We start from the raw sequence: 24,875 nt of genomic DNA on the forward strand, positions 1-24,875 counted from the left end.
TTGCGCCGGCCCAGGTGCCCGCCGCGCTCCTGCCTCCCCGCTGCCCGCCGGCGGGGATGACCTGACGGGGATGTGACTGCCTCCCCCCACCCCACCGTTTGGTTTTTTTTTTTTACCCCCCCCCCTCCCCTCCCTCCATATATGTGTATATCTCTATACACGTATATATATCTCTAAATATATAAAGAAATCATCGGGGGGTGGGGGGGGGGGGGTGGGGGGGAGGGGCGGGGAGCTCGGATCATGGCCTTGGGGCTCCCGGGGCTGCCGCCGCCGATCTGCAGCTCGCCTCCGGGGCCCGGCGGCGACGATGGGGCTGAAGGCGCGGCGCGGCGCGGCGGGCGGTAGCGCGGCCGGCGGGGCGGCGGCGGCGGCGGCGGCGGCGGCGACGGGGCGGCGAGCGGCGGCGGGCGGCGTTGGCGACCCCGAGCAGGGCTCGCTGGCCCTGGGCACCGGCGCCGACCGCGACGGGACGCTGCTGCTGGAGGGCGGCGGGAAGGAGGAGGGCGGCAAGCGGAGCCCGCCGGGGCTGGGGCTGCTGGCGAAGACCCCCTTGAGCCGCCCGGTGAAACGGAACCACGCCAAGTACCGCCGCATCCAAACTTTGATCTACGACGCCCTGGAGCGACCCCGCGGCTGGGCGCTGCTCTATCACGCCTTCGTGTGAGTAACGCGGGCGCGCTGCGGAGCGCGGAGCGGCAGCGCGGAGCGGGGCTCCCCCGGGGGCGCGTCCCGGGGCGGTGGGGGGCTGACCGGGGGCTGCCCCGGCGAGACGTGCCCGGGGCCGCCGTTTTGCTTTATCATTCTCGGCGTGAGGCGCTGCCGGGGGGGGGGGGGGGGGGGGGGGGGGGCGCTCGCTCCAGCACCGGTGGGGGGGATGGCAGGGGTCTTAATGTGGGGTGTGCTTGCTGGGTGGTTTTGGGCGTTCTGTTCTCCTTTCTCTGTCGTCGGGTTTTCCGAAACGAGCAGCTGCTTGTAAGTCCGCGTCTCTCTCTCGTGTGTACCACCCGCCTCGCCTGGGAGCGGCGTGCCCTGCACCCTGCAAAAGGGATGCCAGAAAGACCAAGCTCCGGGCAGTTTTAAGGCTCGAAGTGCTTAAGGGGGGGACGCTGCCGGCTGCAGTTCAGCCCAGAGCGTTGCGTGTGGTTCAACCAGCTGTTATAAACCCCAAGCGAACCCACTCTTTCAATAGTTGAAAGTGTCAACTGAAAACCATCGGGTTTTGGTCCAATAAGCATCACCCTGCAGGGCATGAAACCCGAGCATTGCAGCACTGTCAACCAGAAAGTTAAATTGACCACCAGCGGACTGAGATGAAACAAACTCGTTTTGTGGCCCAAAGGTGACAAGTCAAGTTAATGACCACGGTTTGACATTCCTAAAATTTCTCTTCCCTTAGATTTTCATAAGGAATATAGAAAAAAAAATAAATCAGTTTACAGCATAGAATGGAGTTGGCAGAGTCCTATTGAAATAAATGTGATTTTTAGTGCTGTAAATGTGTTTCGGAGCCCAAGGGATTATCAGTGATCGTGGTGTTACTGTTTTTCTTTAGTGCTGTAACATGTACGGAGCTCTATGTGACAGAGGACTTAAGCAGTGATTTCTGAAATTGGTTTATTTGCAGAAGACAAAGTGCTTTCGGCTGTGTGGGCTGTGAGCCTGGAGCTGGATCTCGGGAAGTCCTGATCAGTGGTGTAGTCTTTGCGCTTGCAAATAAACACCTTGAGCGTAGGGCTGTGATTTTTACCTTCAGGCAAATTTCTCGCTGATGTTTGCAGGGTTTTAGCCCTGGGCGAGGAGTAAAAGGCAATGTTCACTGCTGAAGTGCTGCTGTGTATCCCTCACGGGTTGCAGCTCCCCTCTTTTCAGTGTTTTCATAAAGTGTGTCTTGGGACATGGGTTCCTGCTTTCCGGCTCAATCTCTGTGGAAATGTGGACACTGGATGCTGTGACACTTTTTCAGTTGTTTTGCCCCTCTTTGCCATAGGAAAACTTGTGCGAGCAGGCACGGAGCGACAGCATTTGGGGTGTGTTACGCTGGGAAGACTCTTTGGTCCGGAGCTTGCTGTTCGAGTGTGCTCAGTATTGCATAACGCTGCTTCTTGTGGGGGAGAGCCCCGTCTGGATGGAGGGGCACCCCGTTCATCCTGCCTTGGTCAGCCCCCACACGCTGCCTCAGGGAGGCTTTAGCACACGCCAGAGCGTTAGGAGCAGTTGCCACCTCCCTGAGGCCAGCTGTGGCAGCTGGGACCAGTCCATGCCCAGGCTGGTGTCTGGATATAAGCAACAGGACGGCGGAGGAGCCGAGAGAGGCTCAGGCGAGCTGAGAGATTCACTTTTATTTGCAACGGTATAAGAATTTCAAAGTTACAACATTCATTTTAGATAGCTCTCTGGATGTGTGGTTGCCCTTAAGATCCTTATGCAATATGGATAATGGAATGGGAAATAATTCAGTGCGTTTGTAAGGTTTGATCCTTCTTAGGAGTGGACCTGACGCTCTGTGTGGCCAACTTCTCTTTGGTGACTGCTCAGTCCTGCAAAACTGAGATGTGAGTCTGACCTGCTGTCACAGAAGTTGGTAGCAGTCTGGTTAAGACAATTGGAGTCAAATTAGTGAAAAAAAACCCACTTTCAGGAGTCCTTATCCTTAAAGGATGTAAAATACAAAAGTCCTGGTCTGTCAGCCCAGCACAGACACCCCATCCTTTCCCAGGACATCCAGGAGGGCTCAGCAGTCCAAGGCTGCTGTTGGCCACGCTGTGTTTCTGTTCAGTCTCAGCTCCTTCTGAAGTCAGGGGAAGACGTAGGCTCTTGCCTCGCTGTTGGATCAAACCCTATAAAAGAAATCTGCTGAAAGTGATGGAGGAGTGTGCTGAGATCTTGCTGACGGGCTTCAGAGCCTGTTCCTGCGTCTGGAGAACGATGACCTGCTTGAGAGCACAAGCAGTGCCGTGGGGAAGCAGCACCTAAGCTGATACCCAGAGTCTTTGTTCTTGCTTTCAAATTAATCATCTTTAAACCTTTTTCCTTCTGAAAAAGAGTCTCATGTTGGAGGTACTGCTGTGACACTGCGTAGTGCCATCCCAGCAGTCCCCCGGTGCTTCTTTTCACACTGGAATAGTTTACACTTCCCCTTGGGCAGGTGAGAGATTGCCAGCCTTTCCATAAAATCTACAAATTTGATGCTGTTTTAATTTTCTAGGAAAGTCCCATTTATCTTAATGACATGTTACACTTTGTCTCAATCTTCTGAATAACTTTGCCATAAATACCAGCCAACGAAAATTAAGAGTAAGGAGGTTGCTCTCATATACAAAAAACTCCAGAGAATAAACAGCTGAGGGCCAAAAGGGATTGTGGCATGGGTGGATGTGATGAATTCCTTATAGATCCAAGCATTCAGAGGTGTTTCATGAAGAGATGATGCAAAGAACTCCAGTGCTGTGTGTGTCCCAGGATTTAGGAGGTGGGAAGGTGCTGGTGGAAGAGGGTTGCAACTTTCAGGACATGCCGAGGGTGTTTTGTGGAGGCAGGAAGGGACTTTGCAAAGGTCTTTGCAAAAGCTTTGGGTGCCAGAACTTTTAAAAGGGTGGTACAGATGGGAACTTGTTAAATCGTGCAGCGGTGCCCATATGGCTGCAAAGGGGTCATGATCCTGCGTGTACCTCACTGTTAGGATGTGCACATAAATAAGGTTTGACGCAGTGCCTGTTGTCAGCGCTCACTTTAGTTTAGGTGGGGTTAGATCTGCTGAAATAATTCAATGAGAATGCACAAGTGTGACCAGGCCCTACCGAGCCCTGGGGACAAAGATGCAGGGGAGAAAGGGAGCAGTTCCTGATGGCAATTTTAATGTTCAGCTTTCACTGGCAGTGATCTACGGCAAGTGACTTCTTTTCCTTGCGATTCTTCCTCCTTCCTTGTTCTGCACAAGTGAGTTTCTCCAAGCCTGTCCTTATGGCAAAGAGAAATGTGATTTGGTCCTAAAGAAGCTGACTCTTTCTTTCACCATCTGAAAGCAGCTCTGCTAAACAGGAGACTTACGTAGCACCCACGAAGTTCCCCTCTGCTAGGACACCAGGGTTCACAAATTTCTTGGCAATATGGCAATAGCTTAATGGTATGGTTGGGAAGAGAAAATTGATTTTCCCCGTGAAAAATTTCACCTCTGTAAAGCCAATCTCCTGCTGAACATTTTCAGTAAAAAATAAAATAAAAAATCTGGTTTAAGCTTTGAGGTTTTTAATTGGAAATGTCTCTTGGAGGTTGCAGGTCAGGCTGCAATCTATCCCTGCTCTTGCCTGAGCTAGTCTCCCTGTAGGTATAACTCCTGTTCCCGTGGTGTCCTGTATTTTCCTGTGTTGAGTAGCGCAATATATTGCAGGAAACCTCTGCGGTGGTGCCTCGTGGGATGTGTACTTTGGCCAGGGAGACCGACTTGAGACCTGTTCGCCTCCACGAGCCATCCAAATGCTTTATTTATGCACAGAAGCATAAATGAATCGAGTGAAAAATTTGAAACAAGTAAGATTTTGATTTTTCCAGTTTATTTTTAATTGTAAGCACAAAATATTTGGTGGATAATGGACAGAGTCCAGAAAGGTAACAAAATAGAGATCGAGAGTACAATTGCGATTTGTGGAAAATTTTCAACCTGACTTAAAGAAAAGAGAGGCTGAAGGAGAGGTAGCTAGGAGATATTCTTATTTTTATACCATCCTCTGAGACAACTGCAGCCTTTACTTTCACAGAAGAATAAGACTGGAAAAAGGCTTGGGATTAGATTTTCTTTTTTGGGAAAGTGTGCAATATTGGCTGCAGTCTGCTGCTGCAGCTCACCATGGCATACCTGCTGATGAGAGAGGGAAACCATGGAGAACACTTGAAAACCCTTCCCTATTTGCCAAGCACTCTGCTTTCAGTACCACTTAATACCTGGAATAAAAAGAGGAGGCAGAGTCATGTGATCCATCAAATCGTCGGTATTTCTGGGAAGCACCGGCAGGCACCTCTTGCATGACTGATCGTAGGTGGGTTGTTTGCAGAAAAGAGTGTCGCAGGACTTGGGGAACAGGTTGAAGGTCTGGGGGCTTTCCATTATTTTTATCTTCACCCTTCCGGAGATGCTCCGTAAGATGTGCTGATCCGCAGCCGGTGTCAGCCATCTGGGGTGAGAGGGGAACAGGCTCGGGGTAAAAAGGACAAATCTTCTTCCTTGGCCTGTTTGGCATGGACTTGTCTCTAAGCGCGTCCCCAGAGCAGCAGAGCAAGCCTGGTCCATTAGCAAGTGCCCTTTGCTTATGTGTTTGCCAGTATGAGTTCTGTTTTAATTATTTATGCTAATTCATCGTAATGCATGGATAAATATTCTGCAGTATACTTTGTAAAAAATAATGAAGTCTTAGTCATTGGAGACCTCACCACACACCTCTGCTATTGCATCTCCCTCGAGGCTTGTGGAGTCCGCCCCGGTTTAGCGAGATGCGACTGTACCTCAGCCGCTGGGACCAGCCGAGGTCGCGGGCTGTGGGCGCTGGCTGCCCAAACCTGGGGCTTGCTGGTAGGAATGAGAAGGGGCAGCAGAGCCTGGGGAAGCCACGGGCTGTGTCACATGAGCGGCTTGTGATCCCCAGCTGTAGCTTTGGAGTCACTTCAGCGGCTCGTAGGTGCCCAACGCTTGTTTAAGCACCCAAACTACCTCTGAAATTGCAGACCCGGCCCTTTGGTGGGAAGAGGCGTGTTTTCACCTACAGCCTCCTAGCTCTTTGCTAGGGCACCGGTGCCACCAGCGAGACCCACTCCCGGAGTGGGTACCCGCAGGTTGGGTCGGTCAGCCCCTGCGCTCGGCGTTGCCATGGCTACGCTGCTAACTTGCCGAATTTTGGTGCTGCTCACGCCTGCTCGATGGGCTCGTGGGAGCCGCAGGCGCACGGCTGCCTGTAGCACAGGCGTGCGCCTCAGTGTCCCCCAAAACCCCTGGGGACGCAGGTCCCCGAGCGCAATTCCCTGCTCTCACCAGGCGATGCAGCCTCATCTGGGTGGGCGTCGAGATCCACCGGTGCGCGAGGGAGGGCCCGATGTGCGGGCGAGCATCGGCGCCGCCAGCGACAGCAAACCCTCAGCAGCTGGTCTTTCGGTGCTGCCGGCTCGGCCCAGGAGCGAGCCCCTCAGAAAGAAGTCATAGCCACTGAGGTAGTTTCTGTAAAGCTGAACAGTCCCAAATTTCATTATTTTGATGAGAGATGTGATCCAGCAAAGCCGCTCCAGCAGCCAGGAAATCATGTTTTTCTTCTCTTTTGAGAAACTTGGGAGTGAAGAGTAGCACTGTCTCAATGCTACCCTGGCAGTCCTGGAGGCACTGCCAGCGGTAAAACCCAGGACTAGACCTATCACAGCATCTCCAGTGCAGCAGCTGGGAGTCTGGTTGGAGGTTCCACTCGGTTCATAAAAGCCACCTCCGTTTCTTCTTGTGTCTCTCGTTGCTCATTGCAGCAAACCTCAGATCATCACGGGGCACAGCAGGGTCTGGGCACCTCTGGGCCGGCTGCCTGGCGGAGAGGCCACATGGGTTTTGCTCCTTGTTTTAATTTGAGATGGGGATTAGGGAAACGTTTCAAAAATGAGCAGGGACAGACTTTCCACACCTGTTTTGCTCATGTTGGTGCAGAATGTAGAAACATTCAAAACAAACTTAATGGAAAAAATAGTAACTAAAGACTATGCTTATTAACAGCTGGATTAAAAAAAGCCTCACATACATGTAATGCCAGCTATATACCACTGTGTCCTTAAGTGTGTGCAAGTGAACATGAAGGTGCCCCAGCATTTCCTACTTCTCTCAAGCATCACCCCAAAGGCTGCTCACCTGGCATCTTTCTGTTCTTTCTTTGGGGCTCCCTGTCTTCAAGTATCACTTGGTTTATTTATGGGTTAGCCAACATATAAACCTGTGGGTGCATGTGGAGCTCAACTTTGTACCTCTTGGTCAGTAAAAAGTCCTTTCCAGCGTTGAGACGTATGTGAAAGGTCAGGTGATGGAATACACGTTCAAAGACAAGGTCTAAACTTGCGTAATTCAGATCTAATTTAACAGCTTTAAGAAACTTTCCAAACAAAATCAGTCAAGTGAGTGTTAAGATCATTTATATCTTGTTTAAAAACGTAATAGATTGGTGACCTTAGACACAGCCAGGCAGCTGGGTGGTTGGGTACTACCAGGATCAGCCTTGCGTGGTATAAATAAAAGATAATGTTTTTTCTTGTATTTAATAATGCTGTATTCCCTTTTTGTGCATGGAACTTTACAGAAGGAATGGAGCCATGGAGACATTACATCCGCTATTGCTTCTGGCAGACACTGTATTAAATGGGATAACTTAAATATTAATAGCTTTACAAGGAATACGGTCTACAAGAGCCGTTAAGTATATGCTGCCTTCTGTTTTAGGACGATAGCTGGGAAACTTAGCGTTTTCTGTGGAGAGTGGGACATGCCCAGGGATATTTAGGTTCATGGTAACCTACTTTTTGGAAAAAGGCACTTTGGGAGAACTTGCAGGCTGGAAGTCCGTAAATTGCCTTCCCCAGCCTTAGGCAAGCAAACTCCTTAAGAGCATGTTTAACTTGGAGCAAGTGAAAGGTCCCACTGATGTCAGGAGGAACCTATCCAAGGTGATGCTGCGGTCTGCCAGAGCAGAAGAGTGGGACCAAGATTTGGTGGAAAGCAGCACTAGGTATCATCATCTTTCTCTGCACAGCCAGCTTGCTGCTCTACTTGGGCCTGGTGAGATCCTTCTAAACTACAGTTCTCCATAGGATCTGTCAGAGGCCTTCATCCCTTCCGTACCTTAATAGCCACCTCTGGTTACAGTCACCAGAACAACACCTTGCCCTCCTTAGAGGCGCTGCCTTTTTCTCGTTTGTGTGAGTTTTAAAAACCACACTGAAGTGAAGTCGCAAATCTTCAACACGGTCAAATCTCACTTTGGAGAGATGCTGGGACCTTGACACGAGAGTCATCCAGTGTCTCTTCAGGTGGCACGTGCTCTCACTCCTCCTACATGCATCAATCTTGAACGAAGTCTTTCCTACTTTACTTTTTCTGGGTTCCTGGTGCATGGTGGTGGAGCGTTACAGGCCCATTTTATGGCAGCGGCAGTAGAGGAATCCTAGTCCTGTCTGGGTTGGCTGTGGTCTTTTGCTTCCTTTGACTTCACAGACTTTATTTGATTTTATAGATATTTGCACCTTGCTTGTCCTCCCTGTTTTCAGAGTTGTTGCTGAGAGCTATATGGATGTGTTTTGCATTCCTTTGCCAACCTGTATTAGTTTGTGATTGTCGTGTTGACTCCCCAGTGGTGTTTTTTAATCTCAGATGCTTTTAATATTTACTCCCTTCTGTCCTCATTGGTGTTTTGATCACCTTCCAGATAGTACCTCGTAATTCTGTTAACATTCAATTTAATTCTTTTTATAGATCATTAAGGAAGCACTTAATAAGACCAGAACTAACAAAATGCATTCAGCATTTCACTAAATAACAACTTCCCCCCTTCCTGGTTAATACAGTATCATCTGTTATGACTTTATTTATAGCTCTGAAGCCAGTTTTTAATTTCATGTAGTTCTCCTGGTCATCTGAATTAATACTAGAACGAAGATTTGATGAGACATTGCACCTATGTCAAAACAGCAAATATTTCCTCACTTCTTTTTGTTCAAACCTGATTGTTGGGCTGTGTTTATCTGTTTAGTTCAATGATATGCATTTAATTGTTATCTTTCCATCTCGGATTTTTCATGCTTTTGACATGGTAAGTGTGTATCTCGTATAACAAAATAATTCAGTGTTCCTAATGCCGTCCACCACTAGAGTAGAGCTAAAGCGATGCTGAAACACCCTGATCCATCCGAGTTCTTCTACATTTTATAGGAGCCATTAGATTTGGGTTATACCTAACTCCAGGTGAACAACAGAGATGTTAATCCTAAACCAGAAGACTCGTTACAGGGTATTCCCCACTGACTGTAAATACAGTCTAAAATTTTCTGTTTTCAGTGGGGATGGAGGAGAAACAAGTACAGCTGCTGAGGGACTGATAGTGAAATCCCCAAAGTGCACGGTGGGGAGCTGCCCACAAGGCTCTCAGCAGTGCAGCATCAGCTCTGCTTATCTTTGTTCCCCTCATGCCTCTCCATGCAGTGCTCAGAGTGTTTATGAGAAAGGATTACACCCTGAGGAGGGAATGTCAAGAGCAGCTGATTGAAATTGCAGGGGAATTAATTTAGGAAGGTAATTACAAGAACTGGAATTTGCTCTTCTACCTTTGCTAACAGTGCTGCTCTTGTGAGACGTGCTGGAAGAATTTCAATGCACATGACTGGCTGAGGGTCCCTGATCAGACCTCAGACACCATCTGTGCAGCGGCACCAGATGCATAGGGACAGCTCAGGACCACCCTTGCACTGCAGATATGGCAGCGGCTTTTCTCAGGCCTGAAGCAGTCATTCACTATGTCTAGACTAATTGGCAAAGCCATGCCAGGGATGTTCCTGAGCGGTGGCACACATTGGCCAGTAACACAACATTGCTGGATGACCCATGCCGTGGTTCTAGTCTAAGACTGCGAAGTGACTGGGTGCAGATCAAGTGTTGCCACAGACCTGGGACCACTCCCAATAGGAGTCTCCTTGTGGCTCCCTCTTTTGGAGGCAAGTGAGGCCAGCGATATAGATGCGGGTCAGGCCAGCTGGCCTCCTGGACAGAGAGCAGAAATGAGCATCTTTGGGTTACTAGAATAGACATATGTGAGATCTTACCGCTTTGAGGATATCCTCCTGAGTCTATGCAGAAAGCCACTTCGCTTTGGGATAAGACCTTTCACTTAAATAAAGACCCAAGAAATCCTACCCCGCTGAAATAATATAGGTTTATAATAATTGATATGATACGGTATGATATAATATAGGTTTATAATGATATAATATATCCAATAACACATTTTATTTTCTATATTCTTCCTGTTGACGGGACTTTGTCAAGGCTTTTGCCTTTTCTGTTTCAACATTCCTTGTGCTGATCAAAATCCCGTGGAGGTTCAAATACTTCCCCCCCCCATCTTGGCATATTAACAAAAGAATGATTTTTGGTGGTACTAATCCAGGAGGAAGGCCCCACTGATCGTTCATTGCCAAACTTCTTATGATTTGTGTAAAACACAAAAGAACATGTTGTTGCTAGTATTTGGACATTTCTCCTCATTTTATCTCACTCATTATTGTAGATGTTGCTTCATTGCCTTGTTAGGTCTTGGGTGCAATGACACTGCGTGGAGGTGGGGTCTGGCAGGCGCATGCTTATGGCAGTTTCTGCTCTCACAATATGGCATTATCACATAGGACGATCTCAAAATATGCTACTCTCTTCAGTGCTAAATTACTTCAACCAGCCGTATTTCCCTGCTTCTCCTCAGGGCTTGAGAGGCTGTCCCTCAACAATCACAGTGGGATCCATCCATCTAGCGCCTTATCTGAGGTAGCTGTCTGGACTCCTTTTATAGCTGCTGAAGAAAAACAGAAAATAGAAATTTCTGGAGTGCAATTAATCTCATCCTAAAGACTATTCTAAAATCGGTGAGATTAATCGCCTCTTGCAGTGCCTTAAACTTCCCACTAACCACAGAGGAGACCTTGGGTGACTAACTTGAATTTAGGTAATTACACCAAAAACACCTGAGGGATGGGAAACTTTTTGCCTGACCTGAGAGGCAGGACTCAAAGCCCCATTAAGGTAACTAAATTTAGATATGTTCATTCACAGTTCTGTGTGTGCAATAGGTATTTGAGTTCTCTTTATAGTCAGTGGAGATCTAGTCAATACTGTCAATAGATTTTATGGTGCAATTCATCCAACCATGTAGGGGTCTGCTTTACATGGAAATAAATCACAGCTTCAGCTCCATTTAGCAGCTCTCCATTGTCTGTAGCAGGAGCCAAAGTGACTTGATCTCTGGTGATTGTCTGCAGTAAAAGCCACTTTCAGACAGTTGAGGCCTACCTCTAAAGGCAAGAGGAATATGAGTCTTACTGCTACATAGGCTTTTATTAATATTAGGCTCAACATAAAAGACTAATTCCCTTTCCTCAAGAGCTGTACGTATGTTGCTGCTTATTATCCCAGGCTGTGACAGGCGTACAGTCACCCCTGACATTAGGCCAAAGAAAAATACCATGGTGAAGTTGATGTCTGTGGTTTTGTCTTCCTACTTGTGCTGCTGATTTCAGTAGCTTTAAGATCTTTCCCTAGTTGGAAGTCTTGAGTTTATCTTTCCACCTTCCCTTTGTTCTCTGGATTGCTATGAGGTCTGTCTGCCTGAGCCCTCCCATAAATGTGCTCTTGATGTATAATCATAGTTGCAGTTGATCTTGAGGTCATGCTTGAACCTGGACTTAACTACCTCCTGTACTGAGCTTCAAATCCAAAGGCTGTGATTGACTCAGTTCTCCCTGCATCTTGTGGTGGCCATTCGTGATTTACCTGGCCACAGGAGTTACTGTGGTGGGAGTTTGCCAGCAGCAGTCCTGCTTCTTCCTGTTCTTGAATTTCTGTCCATTTGCATTGCCTCCTTTGTCTCCACCACTCAAAAGTAGCTCCCCAAATCAATGAACAGACAACACGGCTTTCTGGAAGGTGTCTTTTAAGGACCAAAAAACGGTGTGTGAGCGGCTTGGAAATTGTTCTTCTGAAGCCTGTAGCAAATGCAGAAGGCCAATTTGAATGGTCTGGGATGAATGAGGGTGATTGTGAGGGTCATTCCTAAGCTTAGATGTTTTTTTCTGTGCTGTGGTTTTTCTCTGAAGAGCTGGAGACTTTGTAGATACGTAAGCACCATTCAGTATTTTAGAGGGCGTAGTCACTTCCATACACCAGCTGAATCAGTAAACTGGCATAATTGAACCTAATACTGAAATCATCGGAGAACTGTACAAAATTTGAATGCATGAAAATGCCCTGACACGAGGAAGCGTTTTGGGGTGGTGGTGTATTTCTTTAACAGCTGGTAGTTTGTATTTTGCATGTTTTTGCAGAAATACTGAGCCAGCAACCTCTTTTAGTCATGTCAGTGCAAATTTAGAGGAAATCTATTAAAGTCGGAAGAACAATTGGATTTGGCTGCTGCTCCGCAAGCTTGTTCTGGACCCACTGCAAAATCTTTTCGTTTTTTGCTGATATTCTGCTGGTGCCAGTGGCCAAGGTCAAGTGATGAGGTATTTCCCTGCCACAATGAACTTACCCTCCCGGTAAGGTAAGACAGGAATGGGGTAAATAGGAGAGATGGAGATCCCCTGGCAAGATAACAAGTGAGCATCCTCCTGTTCCAGTGTTTGCAGCTTGTTTCCTTCATGTTGGGAGCTGGCTTATATGAGCATGGAGTCTTTCAATCTCTCCTTGCTCCCCAAAGTGGAGAGAGGATTTTTCCTCTCTCATAAATGCAGTTATTTAGTTAACATATATAGTTATTTCGTTAACAAATACAGTGCAGATAAGCTGGGGGAGTTAAGGAAGACAAGCACTGTCTTTCTGCCCATTTCTTGGGATAGGTGGTGTCTGATGTTGAGGCTGTAGGAGGGAGTTGGCAATCGCAACCATAAAATCATTTAGCTTGGAAGATTTTAGAGGTCTCCAGTCCAATCTGCAGAGCAGGGCTAACTTCAAAGCCAAATCAGGTTGCTCAGGGCTGTATCCAGTCATTTTGTGCATCTCTGAGATTTGAACTCCTTTTTGTTGTGAGGAGTGATAGATTTGGTTGCACTTCACAGAATATGTTGTTCTATGCATTTCTCATAACAAACAGACTTCTAGGCTGAGAGTCATGGATAGTCTTCTTCCCTTCCCACTCTATTGAATCCTAATATGCATGGACAGAAGTGAGATGTAACATCTGAGACCTGCTGGGCAGGTCAGCCCACTGTGGAGGAAACAATGCTCATATTAACCACAAAGAAAGTTGCTTGCCACTAGGCTAACTAGGACAAACGTTGTCTATGTTTGGAGTACTGACACTGGGAAATGCTAGGGATAGTCTTTAGTGTAATCAGCAGAGTTCAGTGAGAAAAGGAAACCTATCCCAATGACTTCTCAATTTTTTTACTGATGTCGTCGTAATTTGACATTTCCACCAAATTTTATCACTCAGAAGAATCATTAGGTCTCCAGTAACCCTACTCTACAATTCCTCCTGACTTTCTTATCTCTTTTTCCTGGTCCCTTCCTCACTCAGTCCCATTTTCTCTACTTCCTTTGGTGGCATTCATCATCTCGCTATTGAAACACGGTACCAATCACTGGATCATCCAGTGGTGCTTTTCGTGTGACCCCTCAGCCTTTCGTACTTTTATGTGACGATGACAGTGGGGTTCAGTCTGAAGTAAACTCAGTTGGCCTAAGCGCTGGTAGCCAGTTGATGGAGTTGACATGACAATTTGTCTCTTACTCAGACATAGCTGTATTTACTTTTTGGTCTTCTTTATACTTTTTTTTAACTTACTGGACTTTGACGTTGAGTTCACCTATGTCAGGATTAAAATTATGCCTCTAATTCCCGCAGAGTAGGGACGCAATAGGAATTACTTTGTCCATATGGTGCGAGGTAGTTTAGGTGCAGGAATTATCTCTGAATCACCTTGTGTTTCATCATCGTGACTGTTTCTTTTTTGGTTACACAGCTTGCTGATGTTGAATCTGGCATCTGGTGGTAAGGTACTCCCACTAGACCAGCCTGTGACTTTGGGCACAGCCTGAAGTTAGAGTCCCTACGCAAACAGCATCACTGTAGGACAAGCTCTTAAGAGTTGTTATGATTCAGACCCACAGAATTCTGAGTCACTGCTCCTGATCACTCTTTGCTCTAGGGCTGATGGTGGGGTTAGGGAAAGAGTGATTTATTGATGACCTGTGTAGGTAACAGATTTCTCGCGGTGACTCAGCTGTTCTGTCCAGAAAGAAGGAACACGAAGCGGAGGTGGACACCCATCTCTCTTCCCAGAAAGGGTACAAACTCAGCTAATATCTGTCCCTTGAGTTTATCCACATTCCTGGTCTCATTGATATGAGAAAGAGGTTTAGGATACGGGCTAATCCAAGATCTGCATGCTGCTTCATACACAGCCTAAATCACACCTGCAGCTGTTGCTCCTAGAGTTGAGACGATAACACAAGGTCCTGGTTTGCAGCTCCATTTGCTGCCAGTACTGTTAACGAAGAAAAACAAAGGATGGAAGCTCCTGGTGTAATAATAAATGGACAGCAGCTTTCTCTAGCGAGTGAGCATATAGGGAGGAGTGAATGCTGTGTCTTACTGCCTCTATCACCACATCCCCCAGCAAATGGGATGAGAACACAACTTTGCTCCCAGAGACCAAAGCAGGACATAATCACCTCCAAAGCAATGTTTTGCTGGAGATCATAGGAAAGCTCTTCTGTTGTAGACTAATATCTTATAGTTTTCTGGAAACAGTAACTCTAAAGAAAATATCAGGATGCATGAAGGAAAGAGATTTTGGGCAGATGAAAATGTATCAGTGCTCATCTTCCTTGGCGGTGCTTGTTTTCACTTATTCTACCATGAGTTAATTTCCAAGCAACTTGAAATAGATAATGTGTTTATAAGCATTAATCTGAGTGCTCCATCAATGTTTGTTCCAGGCTATGAAGACTGGGAGTTTCTGTTATAGTAGCAGGCTTTTTAATTGCATAAATTATGATATAGAAATGGTTGGAAGATGATGCAAGATAAATTCAGGCTATAGATAAGGTCTAACAGAGGAGCAGATATTTGCTGGAAGAATTTGCACAAAAATTATCAATTTTCCACTTGTCATTTTTAAACCAAACTTGGAGAATTTTCCAAAAGACAGCCGTAGGCTGTAGCTTAGCTGCAAAACATGGGCTTAAATCAATAATTCTGCATATCCTTGACTGGTAATTGAGCAGGACTTCGAGTTACATCCAGGAATACGTTGGGGTTTGAGTTTGTGGGGGTTTTTTTAATTTTTTTTTTTTTTAAATTCAGCAACAGATAAGCAAATGAGCAATGCAGTAACCCAGGGAAAAGAGATTCACTTGTTTCTGAACGGAATTGTTAACACCATAATGTAACACAGCATAAGTAGTAACAGTAATAGCAACTGGGTTGGGATTCTTAGGACTAAATGTAGGTGTCTTCCCTGTAAATGTCTAAACGTGGACGAGCCATTTCGATCTCCTCAGTTGCCAGTAGAGACCACTGCTGTAGGAATATTGGTAATTGTTCAACACATCTTGAAGTAAATAATGACACTGATTAATCACATCCTGATTACCAGAGATGATACCAAATAAATAGATATCCCTTGACTATAATGGGAGCTTCAATACATGGCTTAGCTGTAGGCACCTACATTACGAACACTAACTTTAAGTGAGATGAATCTTATCCTAATCACGTTGTTGAAGGCCTTGTGGGGATGAAAACTTTACAAAGTACTCTGGACAAGAGGTTAAAACAGAGCCATCCTTTTTGGCCTTAAGATGACTGCCCTAAATATTCCAATTTTATACAGTCTTAAGTCTGGAGCACCTTTCTCAGAGCAGGTTAATACATGAACCAAGATCACCAGTTTTCTGCAGTGTTGGATTCTGATTCAGTCTTGTACCTAAATTTTGTTGTGGTGCCTGTAAGGCTCACCTCGTGTTCCTGTGGGACTCTGCTGATGTCCCCCGTGCTCCCTGTGCATGCAGAAATGAAAGCTCATGTAGCATAGCTTTGCAGGACTGGGATCAGAAATTGTTCTGGTCCCTGTGGACGATGTATTCCCTAAATTGATACTCAAATAATAATTGCCAGAATGTGGGTTTTTGTGTTTTTTTTTTTGTCTGGAAAGGGCCCCAAGTCAATGTTATCCTATCCAGAGCACAAAAATCTAGCTGTATCTGAGTTATTTAAAAACTAATTACAATATGGTCATTCCTTCAGAGCTGTCAACTCTGTTGAAGAGTGGGATGTAATTTTTAGATGTCCATGTAGTCTCTTTGCCACTGATCCTGCAAGGAGAACAGATGGACCTGTCTGGTTTCTGCCTTGTCCAGAGGGAAAAAAGAATAGTTTTCAGCCCACTTGGTTAAAAAAAAAAAAAGTAGGAGGGGAAATAAGCAATAAAGCCAATGATTTTTTTAGAGTGAGAGAAGGGCAGCAATGGTGCAGGGAAGAAGGTGGCAGCTGTGAACGCAGTTCCAGTGATGATGACAAAACAGCAGCCGAGTTGGAGAAGGAGGCAAGGGACATGTTGGAAATAAAGCTGCAAAAGGGAGAAGGAAGGCAAGTAACTGCCCTCTGAGAGGTCAAACAGAAGAAGGAGGGGAATTAAGGCTACTCTTGTAGGTGATCATGTTAGGAGCTAATGAAGGTGCTGCTTCTGTAGAGAAAACAACTTAATTGCCCTCCTGGTGCTTCGGTGCCTGTTTCAGGCAAGTTGCCTGTTTTCCTCTTAACTGCAAAGTGCCCTCAGCCTGTTCTTGCTGTTGACCTACATGGGAGACCTTGTGTGCTCTGGGTGGACTGAGGACAAGCCCAAGGCCTGGTCAGCAGTGAGGTGTCTTGGCCAGGTAGTGGTGGAAAATAGCTGTTTGTTGCTTGAGCTATTCCTGCTCTGCAGGCAGCCAGGGGACGGTGATTTCTGAGGTGTGTCCATCTTCTTCGGACATGTCATGGTTGTCATCCTCACTTGGTAGCACAGAGCTGTGAGTTACTTGCTCAGCACCCAAACAGCAGGAGAGTTAAACTTCATTTGTTACTTTAGTGCAGAGCACAGCCCTCCGAGGTGAAATCCAAGGACAGTGTGCTTTGTGGCTGTTTGGGGCTGATCCTGGGACAGTGAACCTCCCTCTCTCCCCTACACACTCATGGTTTAGCTGCAAAACCCGAAGGAGGTCTAAAGAATAAAGAGAGAGACTAAAGTAGCAGCATATTCAAGGCATGTTAAACGTAACTTCAGCAGAGGGGAAAGGAGGAATAGCTTCATTTACTCGTGAGCTATAAAAAGGGATGACAATGAGACACGAAGCAGGTTACACTTCCCTTAAACACTCTTAGGAGCAGTCTCCCTGTTACCTCAGATAACAACCACGCAGGAGTATCTCTGAAGAGAAAGCAAGTTTAGAGCTTCAACACCTTGACCCAGAAGCAGGCCAACGCTGACATCGCTGTCAGCCATCGCTGCGCAGCAGTGCGATGGTTTAGAAAAAGTTCACAAGCGATTGCCAGGCTGACAAAAATTTCTGCCTGATGCTAGAGCAGTGGTGTAGCCCTGGAGAGACAGCGTCTGCCGCTGTTCCTGCATGGGAAAGCAGCCTCCTGCCGAACCAGGCCTGGCAACATATCTGCTTTAGACGGTGCTGGTTGAAATGAGCACCTTCGAGGGGGTTTGCTTTACCAGTTGGATTGCGGTTCTTCAGGCTGGTACCACCCGGTCAGGTGTTCCAGATTTTCTTTGTAACAGTGAAGAAAAAAAATCTACTTTTCTCTTTCTTTTGTATTTTAAAATGGAAGCTGTGTTTGCCGTGACATATCTTGGCTTCACAAGCTGGGGATTAAGAGAAACAACAATAAAGCCGAGTTTGCAGCACTGTGAAAGGCACATAAGTGGGTGATGATTTTAGCCGTTCTCTCTGTTCTCATGGCCTGGCAGTGCCCCTCTTCAATAAGTTTCTTTACTTCTGTGACTCATGTAATGCCTTATCCTGCAACATGGATGGAGGTGCAAGACCTTTTGTAATTCTCTGTTTATGGTTTTATATCATCTACAGGTCATTCCCTGCAGGTTGGTGGTTTGTTTTTTCTTTTTTTTTTAGATTAGACAGAGGAAAGTCACTGGCCTCATTCTGAGTCAGTAATTCTAGCATAAAATCAGGCTTTCAGTTGGAGATTAATCTTCGTGTCATGGCACCCTTTTTAAGCCCCCAAATAATTTTTAGTGGAGATAAGGAAATTATTAGCAGTGTGCAGTCATGTGATAAGCTGAAATGAATGGGAGGTGAATATGATGGCAAAGGTTATGTCTGACATACCTATGAAAGTGTGTTTGAAGTAGCATGGTACCACACAGTCACCACAGCTCATATTCCTATTTGAATGCAGTAAGTGCCTTTTTACTAACCCAGAAATTATTTATAATGTATTTATACACACTGTAGAAGTACCTTCAGGGACATGCAGAGCTAAAAGCTCTTTGGGCTATGCATCCTTGAACCTCCCAGAGTACCCTAGACTCCTTCCAGCAGTTTTAGGTCCCATCTGAGAAGCTGGTGAGATGCAGTCCACCCTGCCCAGCTGTGTCTCTTCTGCTGCGCGCTGCCCACACATAGCAAAGAGGATCCTTGCCCCAAGATTTGTCCAAGTTTGTACACAACAAGACATGGAAAATGACTATGCTTGCCTGCTGGGGCAGGTATAATTTAAGAAGAAAACAGTTGTGATTACTGTAATAATCAGTAGTCTCGGTGCTCCAGTATTATGTGTTTTGCATGCGTGGCACAGAGACAAGCCTCTTGCAAGGGAAGAGTGGAAGGAGCGTAGCGCTGGATTTGCTGATTCTCACAGACTGCTCCTTCCTTGCTCAGCGGGCAGACAGTGAAAAGGAGAGTGTGAAAAAAGTGGACTAGTAAGTAGAAGTTGGAATCACTGGTGGAAAAGAGAGTAGTGTCACTTCAGGGATAGCTATGGTTCAAGGTTAGCAAGTGTTCTCTGAGAACTAGGATTTCAGCCCTTCATGGTGTGTTCTAGGAAGACATTGAGAACTAAAGGTCAGGGACCACTGGAGAGACTGTTGACTCTAACTGGCCTTGAAATGATACACAAAAGCCATCCCCAATGCCAACATCCTTGCTGGCAGTGTCTTCAGTTATGCCACAGATTAAGTGACTTTCTTAGGGTACCTCTGCTGTGTCGCTGTTCCTGAGAGGGTGGACTCCAAGCCCGGGTGGGGCTCATTGGTAGTAAAAAGGTGTGGACACACAAGCTGTTGTTGGTCATGCTATTTTCACTCCCAGGGAGAGAAGACAAACCAACTAAAGGCTGTCATGTTTCAGGGCAGATAATTCGGCTTCTTTTCTATCAGTTCAGCTCACTGGGGATGAAGGAGCTACTGACTTCGGGACTTGGGGACTATTTCACTCATAGTGCTGGAGAGAGTGGAGTAAAAAAAAGTGATGGCACTCATTCAAGAACATAAATTTCTTTATGGCTGATGTCTCATACATGGTTGTCTTGGTTTGAAAGACAGGTGTCTGCAGAGGAAGGCAGGAGCCTCCCTTGAAATGGAAAGTGCAACCCCCTTCCCTCCAAATTATTATAATTTTGAAATTAACGGGCCTTCAGGCAAAGATATGGGGAATAGGAATAACAGTTCTTTACTAATATATATATATATATAAAAAACACAAGGCAGGGAAAAAAACCCAACCCACTGGTTTACACTGACAGAGTCAGGAATACAACCTGACCCCCTGTTAGGGTGGCAGTAGCAGTCCGATAAGATGCTGGCTGCAGTCCTCCTGAAGCGATGGGTGTAGTTCTGTGGAAGCAGCGATCAGGTAAAAGAGTCTGGTCTTCCTCCGAAGGTCCAGTGGTCGGTAGGTAGCTCTTGTCCTCTGGAACTCCAGTGGGGGGAAAAAACTCCTCTGGGAATCCAGTGGAAGAAGGCTGCTCGGGTGTTGGAGATCTCCGTTTTTATTTGGCATGGACTGCTTGGCTCCTTCCCCCCGGGCAGAGCATCTCACCATGGGATGGGGAGTCCTGAGGCAGTTCCTTGATGGGCCATGAACAGGAGATAGCCCAGGAGCGAGTTGTCGATGGGTCAGGCGATAAGGCCTTGTTGTGCCCATGGACAGGAGATAGTCCAGAGGGGGGAGGCAGGGAGCACCGCCCCACCTGGTCTCAACAGCTCCTGAAGATGGTGATAGAATACTTTTTTTTCCTTTTGGCACATTTTACACTGTAACCTAGGACAATGGTCATACCACCGGCTGCACTATGCAGCTGGCTGCTCATACACAGCATGTAATGGGGTGCAGTATTTGTGGCTAATACACCTGTTTGCCAGGGCTAGCTGGGTTTGTGTTTCTGACCAGTCTGGAGGTCCCATCCCTCTTCGTTCTCAAACCGTGCTTTCCAGCCACTTCTCGCTCAGATTCATATACAAGCTCCAGGTAGATTAGGCAGATTTGTATAATTCACTTAACCTGAACTCTGCTGTTCTCTTGTGTTTCACTGGGCCTACTGACACTGGGGCACCGGAGAATTTCTTTGCCCTTCCTGGATTGCAGTAGCCCATCTTTGATGAAAAAGCAGAGGATTTGAAGATCTTAGAGGTCTATTCCAACTTAATGAATCTATGATTCTATGATTTAGGGAGGCAACTGAGAATGGAGAATTGTGTAACACTGAGATTTTCTTCCTCTTCTGGGCCACCGTGAGCAGTAGCATTTCATGGCAGCTGCTGCTGCATTTTGGGATATGTATGGGCTAAATCCTATGCACACATCTCAAGGTGGGTTGTGATCCTTCTGATGGCAAGTGCTCAGCTCATGCATGTTGTTTATGTTGTTGATTTATGCAGATAGGCTGTGGTTGGCTTTGTTTCTGGCAATTTGGAAAGCAAAGCCTGTTTTCCTATGTCTGCATCCCATATGTGGTGCTGCTGTATGCAGGCAATGTGAGTAGTATTTACCCAGGTGCTGGGTTATACCTGCCCCTCTAGTCTCGCAGACAGCAATCTGCGTCTCCTCAACAAGCAGGTCCTATCACGGGATGTCTGTTTTAACTAGGGAGGAAAGCTACAGTGAGGAGAGATGGGCCAGAAGGGTTGGAAAGGGAAAGCCGATTTTGTAATTTCAGTGGCCCAAACTTGTTACAGTGAGATGACACTGATAATTGGGATATGGAAGGTCAATGGCTGAACTTTGCTCATTTTTCAGTAATTAGGGGAGGGGGAGCAAGCCAGGAAGATGGAAGGTCAGTTCATCCGAAGTAGGACTTCAAAATGTTTGTGTTGCAGCAGCAGCAAGACCCTAGTTACTGTCTGTGATCTCACTGGGCTAAAAGCTGTTCAGACTCAGAATAACAAACTGGTCTTTGCCCCAAAGACCTTACAATTTCAGTGTCATAGAGGAATTAACCAGTGGATCCAGAGGAAGAGGGGTGAAACAAGAACCATTGGCAGTACTCCCAGTTTGCCCTCAGTATAAACTGTTAATAATGTTTTGTATACCACAGGAGTGGATAATTTGAAGAAAGGCTATTAGAAAAGTCAGTGAGGTAGCTTCATGCATCTTTGCGTCTTCCAGCTTATGCCAGTGCAACTAATGCATTTGGGGTGTGTGCAATAAAGATCTGACATGTGATCAATAAGGGCTGGCACAGATCTGGCAGAAACTGCTATTCCCAGCAAAAGGCAAGTGAAAGCACGGGAGGAGTCATGACTCAGAGGGACATTTCCCAGTCAGGATGGTCTCCTAGCCTTTGGGCTGTGCTCCGGCATCAGCGCTGAAGCCCAGCCCTTAATGGTAAAGCTTTCCTGAGGACAGCGTGCTGTGCTTTGCAGAACGTGGTGGAGTGCTCCTAGTGGGGCACCTCTGCTCAGTGTCTGCTCCTCAGCTGTAAAATACAGGGAGATCATGGATGCACCTCGCAGGGCTCCGAAGAGCTTGCATCAGTAGCGTACAAATCGGCAGTTTCTGCTGTAAGATGTTTGTTGTGCCCCAGCACCTCTCTCGATTCAGCGGCAGATGGTTTTTCCAGAAGGATCCTTGTCTAGTCTGTTCGTGTATTGGAGGTTATCCCTGACAACATGAATGGGAAGAAGAATGACTTAGCAGCTCTGAATAGCACGCTGAAGGGCTCTCAGAAGAAACAGTGGCATTTCCATGTATCATAAGCTGATCTGGAAGTTGACTGTATCTTCTGGTGAAGATGTAGGGAACTAAGAAATAAACTTGCTGCAAAGAGGCCTGTAGTGCATAAATGCCAAAATCATGTTTCCACCAAAGCTGTAAGACATTCTGCCTATCAGCATCTTCCAGTGTCGTGTCCTTTGGCTTTGTACTCTGACTGCCACAGGGAGGAGCAGAGGCTGGAAATCAGAATTGTAAGCGTGCAACTAATTTTAGAAATGCCGATATGGCACACCACTGCTCACCGGTTTATTTACATCTCTGGCTAGAAAATTGCTGGTTGTGGAGGAATGAATAAAGAGGGCTTGTTCTGGAGACAACAGCTGAAAAACATTAAAAGTGAGCTGGATGAAATGTCTTTTGTATTTCCATCATTTCTTGTAGTAGGCAGATATTATAAAAACCAAACATATCCCTTGAAAAAAAACCTGAAAGACTTCCAAGGTGCAGAAAGCTTTCATGCCACACTTCTGCCTTGGCAAACTGAAGAGGTACCAGGAGAAGCTGCTCAGTGTTACGCTTGGAAGTGTAACCATTTTAAATGTCACCCTTGATTTCACAAATGGCTTTATTGGTGTTGAAAAATGCGGCTAGCTAACACACATATTATAAACAAGAAAAATCTGGTGGTTTTTTTTTTCTCCATTTTGGTGTGTTAAGGCAATAGCATTAAAGCAGCCGTTATCCTCCACTACTAAACATGGTGTAGGTAAAAGTTTCCAGGACTGTAGTACAATGGTAATATCTCACCATGGGTGGTAACTCTATCAAATTTATTTCCTGGTGTGTCATGTACTTGTACAGGCACTGTCACTGATAGAAACCGGGACATTCCCATAAATCCATGGGCCTGCAAGCAGAGACTCAGCCCTTTACACCTCCGAATGGAGAGTTGTTTCCAGGTTGCCATCTCCCCTTACACGCTCCTTTTAATCGCCTCTAGCTGTTCATACGACTGCATTGTGGTCACCTCTCAGCCCTCTTTCTGGCTGTAGCGGGTGCAGGAGACACGATGGCTGAGGCGAAGCGGTGCCGCGTCCGTGGAGCGCCTCGACGCGGCTCCTGTGTCTGCAACCTTGCCTCCCTCCTGCCCGTGGGCCTCTGGTGCAGCCCAGGTGGTGCTTCCTCGTAAGCTGCTTCTGTTTGACGGGGCGGTTCGTTTAATGACATTGTTGGCGTGAAGAGCTGAATGGGGGGTTGTGTGAACCATGAGGGTTTGCTAGCTGTTTCCACCATCGCTGATGTAAGCCTCCAGTGCAAAGAATATGTTACTTAGAATTTTTATTTTCTGCTTGAAGTTGTCACTGCTTTTTCAAGCATAAGATTTTCTTGTCAATAATTTTTTTTTTTTTTTTTCTGGATACGGTGTTGGCCATGAGGCGCTTTGTTTGGAGGGGATCTTTCCTCTTTCTTTTAGATGGCATAAATCCTTTGATATACCAGCGCCTAAATTCAGGGTAAGGCAGAATATTGTTAGGAAAAGAGATTGATAATCCGAACTTGCTAGACTACCTGGGGAACAGTATTGAGTGCAAAATGTGGTTACCAGAGAGAGGGAGGGGAGAGCATGTAATGGAGCACATATCTTTCACTGTTGTGAACTGAGTGATTACTAGGCAGGTAGAGGCTGGAAACAATTGACTATAATTGGTCTGCTGGGACTTTAATAAAACCTTTAAAGCAATTAAAATGCTTTTATTGAAAACAGATTTGGGCATCTTTTCTAAGGAGGTCTTAACTGTAGCTGCTGTTTTAAATGTTAATTACGGTTCTGTGAAACATCTCTTTGCAGCAAGCGATATCGGTGTGCTCGGCAGTCAGGGCTGGATCCCGTGGCAGAGAGGAGATCTGGTGTAGTCAGCCCTGTGGCTGTGAGATCACCGCCCTTCGGAGCACATGGTTCCTCTGTGGTTTCTTCTTGTCCATGTCCATGTCCGTGCCCCTGTCCTTCTTGAAATTCGGACAGCTCAGGAATGATTTGTAAACCCCTCCTGCAGACTCCTTGGGGTATCCACCACGTGTAGAGATGCAAAGGATCTGTGAGTATGCTGTGTCATGTGAGGGAGGACTATTTATAGCCAGGAAAGCTGAAAAGGTAGGCATTGAAAATAAGCAGATTATATAAAGATCAGTCAAATATTCCAGTTTTCCTCTAGGTTATAAAACAGCCTTTGTTACAATAGGAAGGCGCAGTCTTTAACGTATATTTGTGTATTGCTAGCATTGCCTGTATCTTGGTGTTCAGAGAAAAAACTACAAAATTCAGTTTCATAGCTGTTGTTGCGAGTACCTATTTAGGAGTTAAAAGTTTCAAAGCCATTTCCAAACAAATTTTCCTTTTGTAAGGGCTCTTAATTAGAAAAAAGAAAAATCCCTTTAGACCTATAATGTCTCTATCACAAGGCAAACACACTTTACAAGAAATTTCAACACGTACTTGTTTATTGAAGTTTGGATTACAGATGACCTGTGATCCTTTAAAAACCTGTAAATCTTTTAAAAAATGTCTCTTAGTGATGCTGACTCCCAGTGTCAGTACAGATCCCAAGATACTTGCAGTATTTCTTGCAGTCCTAACCACAAAAGCCCTTTTGTAATAATTATAGCATCTTTTTACATGTATGCTAATCTTCTTTATTTATTCTTTTTGCCTTTGGAGGGTTTACATTTCCAGGCAGCCACAGAGACATATGTATAAGCTTTCCAAGATACAAAACTGGGAAAATAATACTTCCATCTCTCTCAAATATGTCAAATATGCTTTTTTTTTTTTTTTTTTTCCAAAAAACTTTGATTAAAAAAGGAATCATAATCTTCTCATTTGTCCTGAGGACTCAGTTCTGATTTTGCCTGTGAAGGGCTGCTGCTATTGTATCTTTCCAGA

At 46.0% G+C, this 24,875-nt stretch overlaps 1 protein-coding gene across 2 annotated transcripts in view; it reads left to right on the top strand.

The window, feature by feature from the left end:
* The first annotated feature begins 310 nt into the window (after window positions 1-310).
* Window positions 311-24,875, top strand: part of KCNQ3 (potassium voltage-gated channel subfamily Q member 3) — a 195,319-nt gene continuing 170,754 nt past the window's right edge. For both annotated transcript variants that reach the window (XM_086465204.1, XM_086465205.1), the window contains exon 1: window positions 311-663. In XM_086465204.1, coding sequence (XP_086321330.1) covers window positions 311-663 — 353 coding nt within the window. The remainder of the gene's footprint in view (window positions 664-24,875) is intronic.

The sequence above is a fragment of the Leptosomus discolor genome, chromosome 5 (genome assembly GCF_034619465.1).
Source record: "Leptosomus discolor isolate bLepDis1 chromosome 5, bLepDis1.hap2, whole genome shotgun sequence".
Lineage (NCBI taxonomy): Eukaryota > Metazoa > Chordata > Aves > Leptosomiformes > Leptosomidae > Leptosomus > Leptosomus discolor.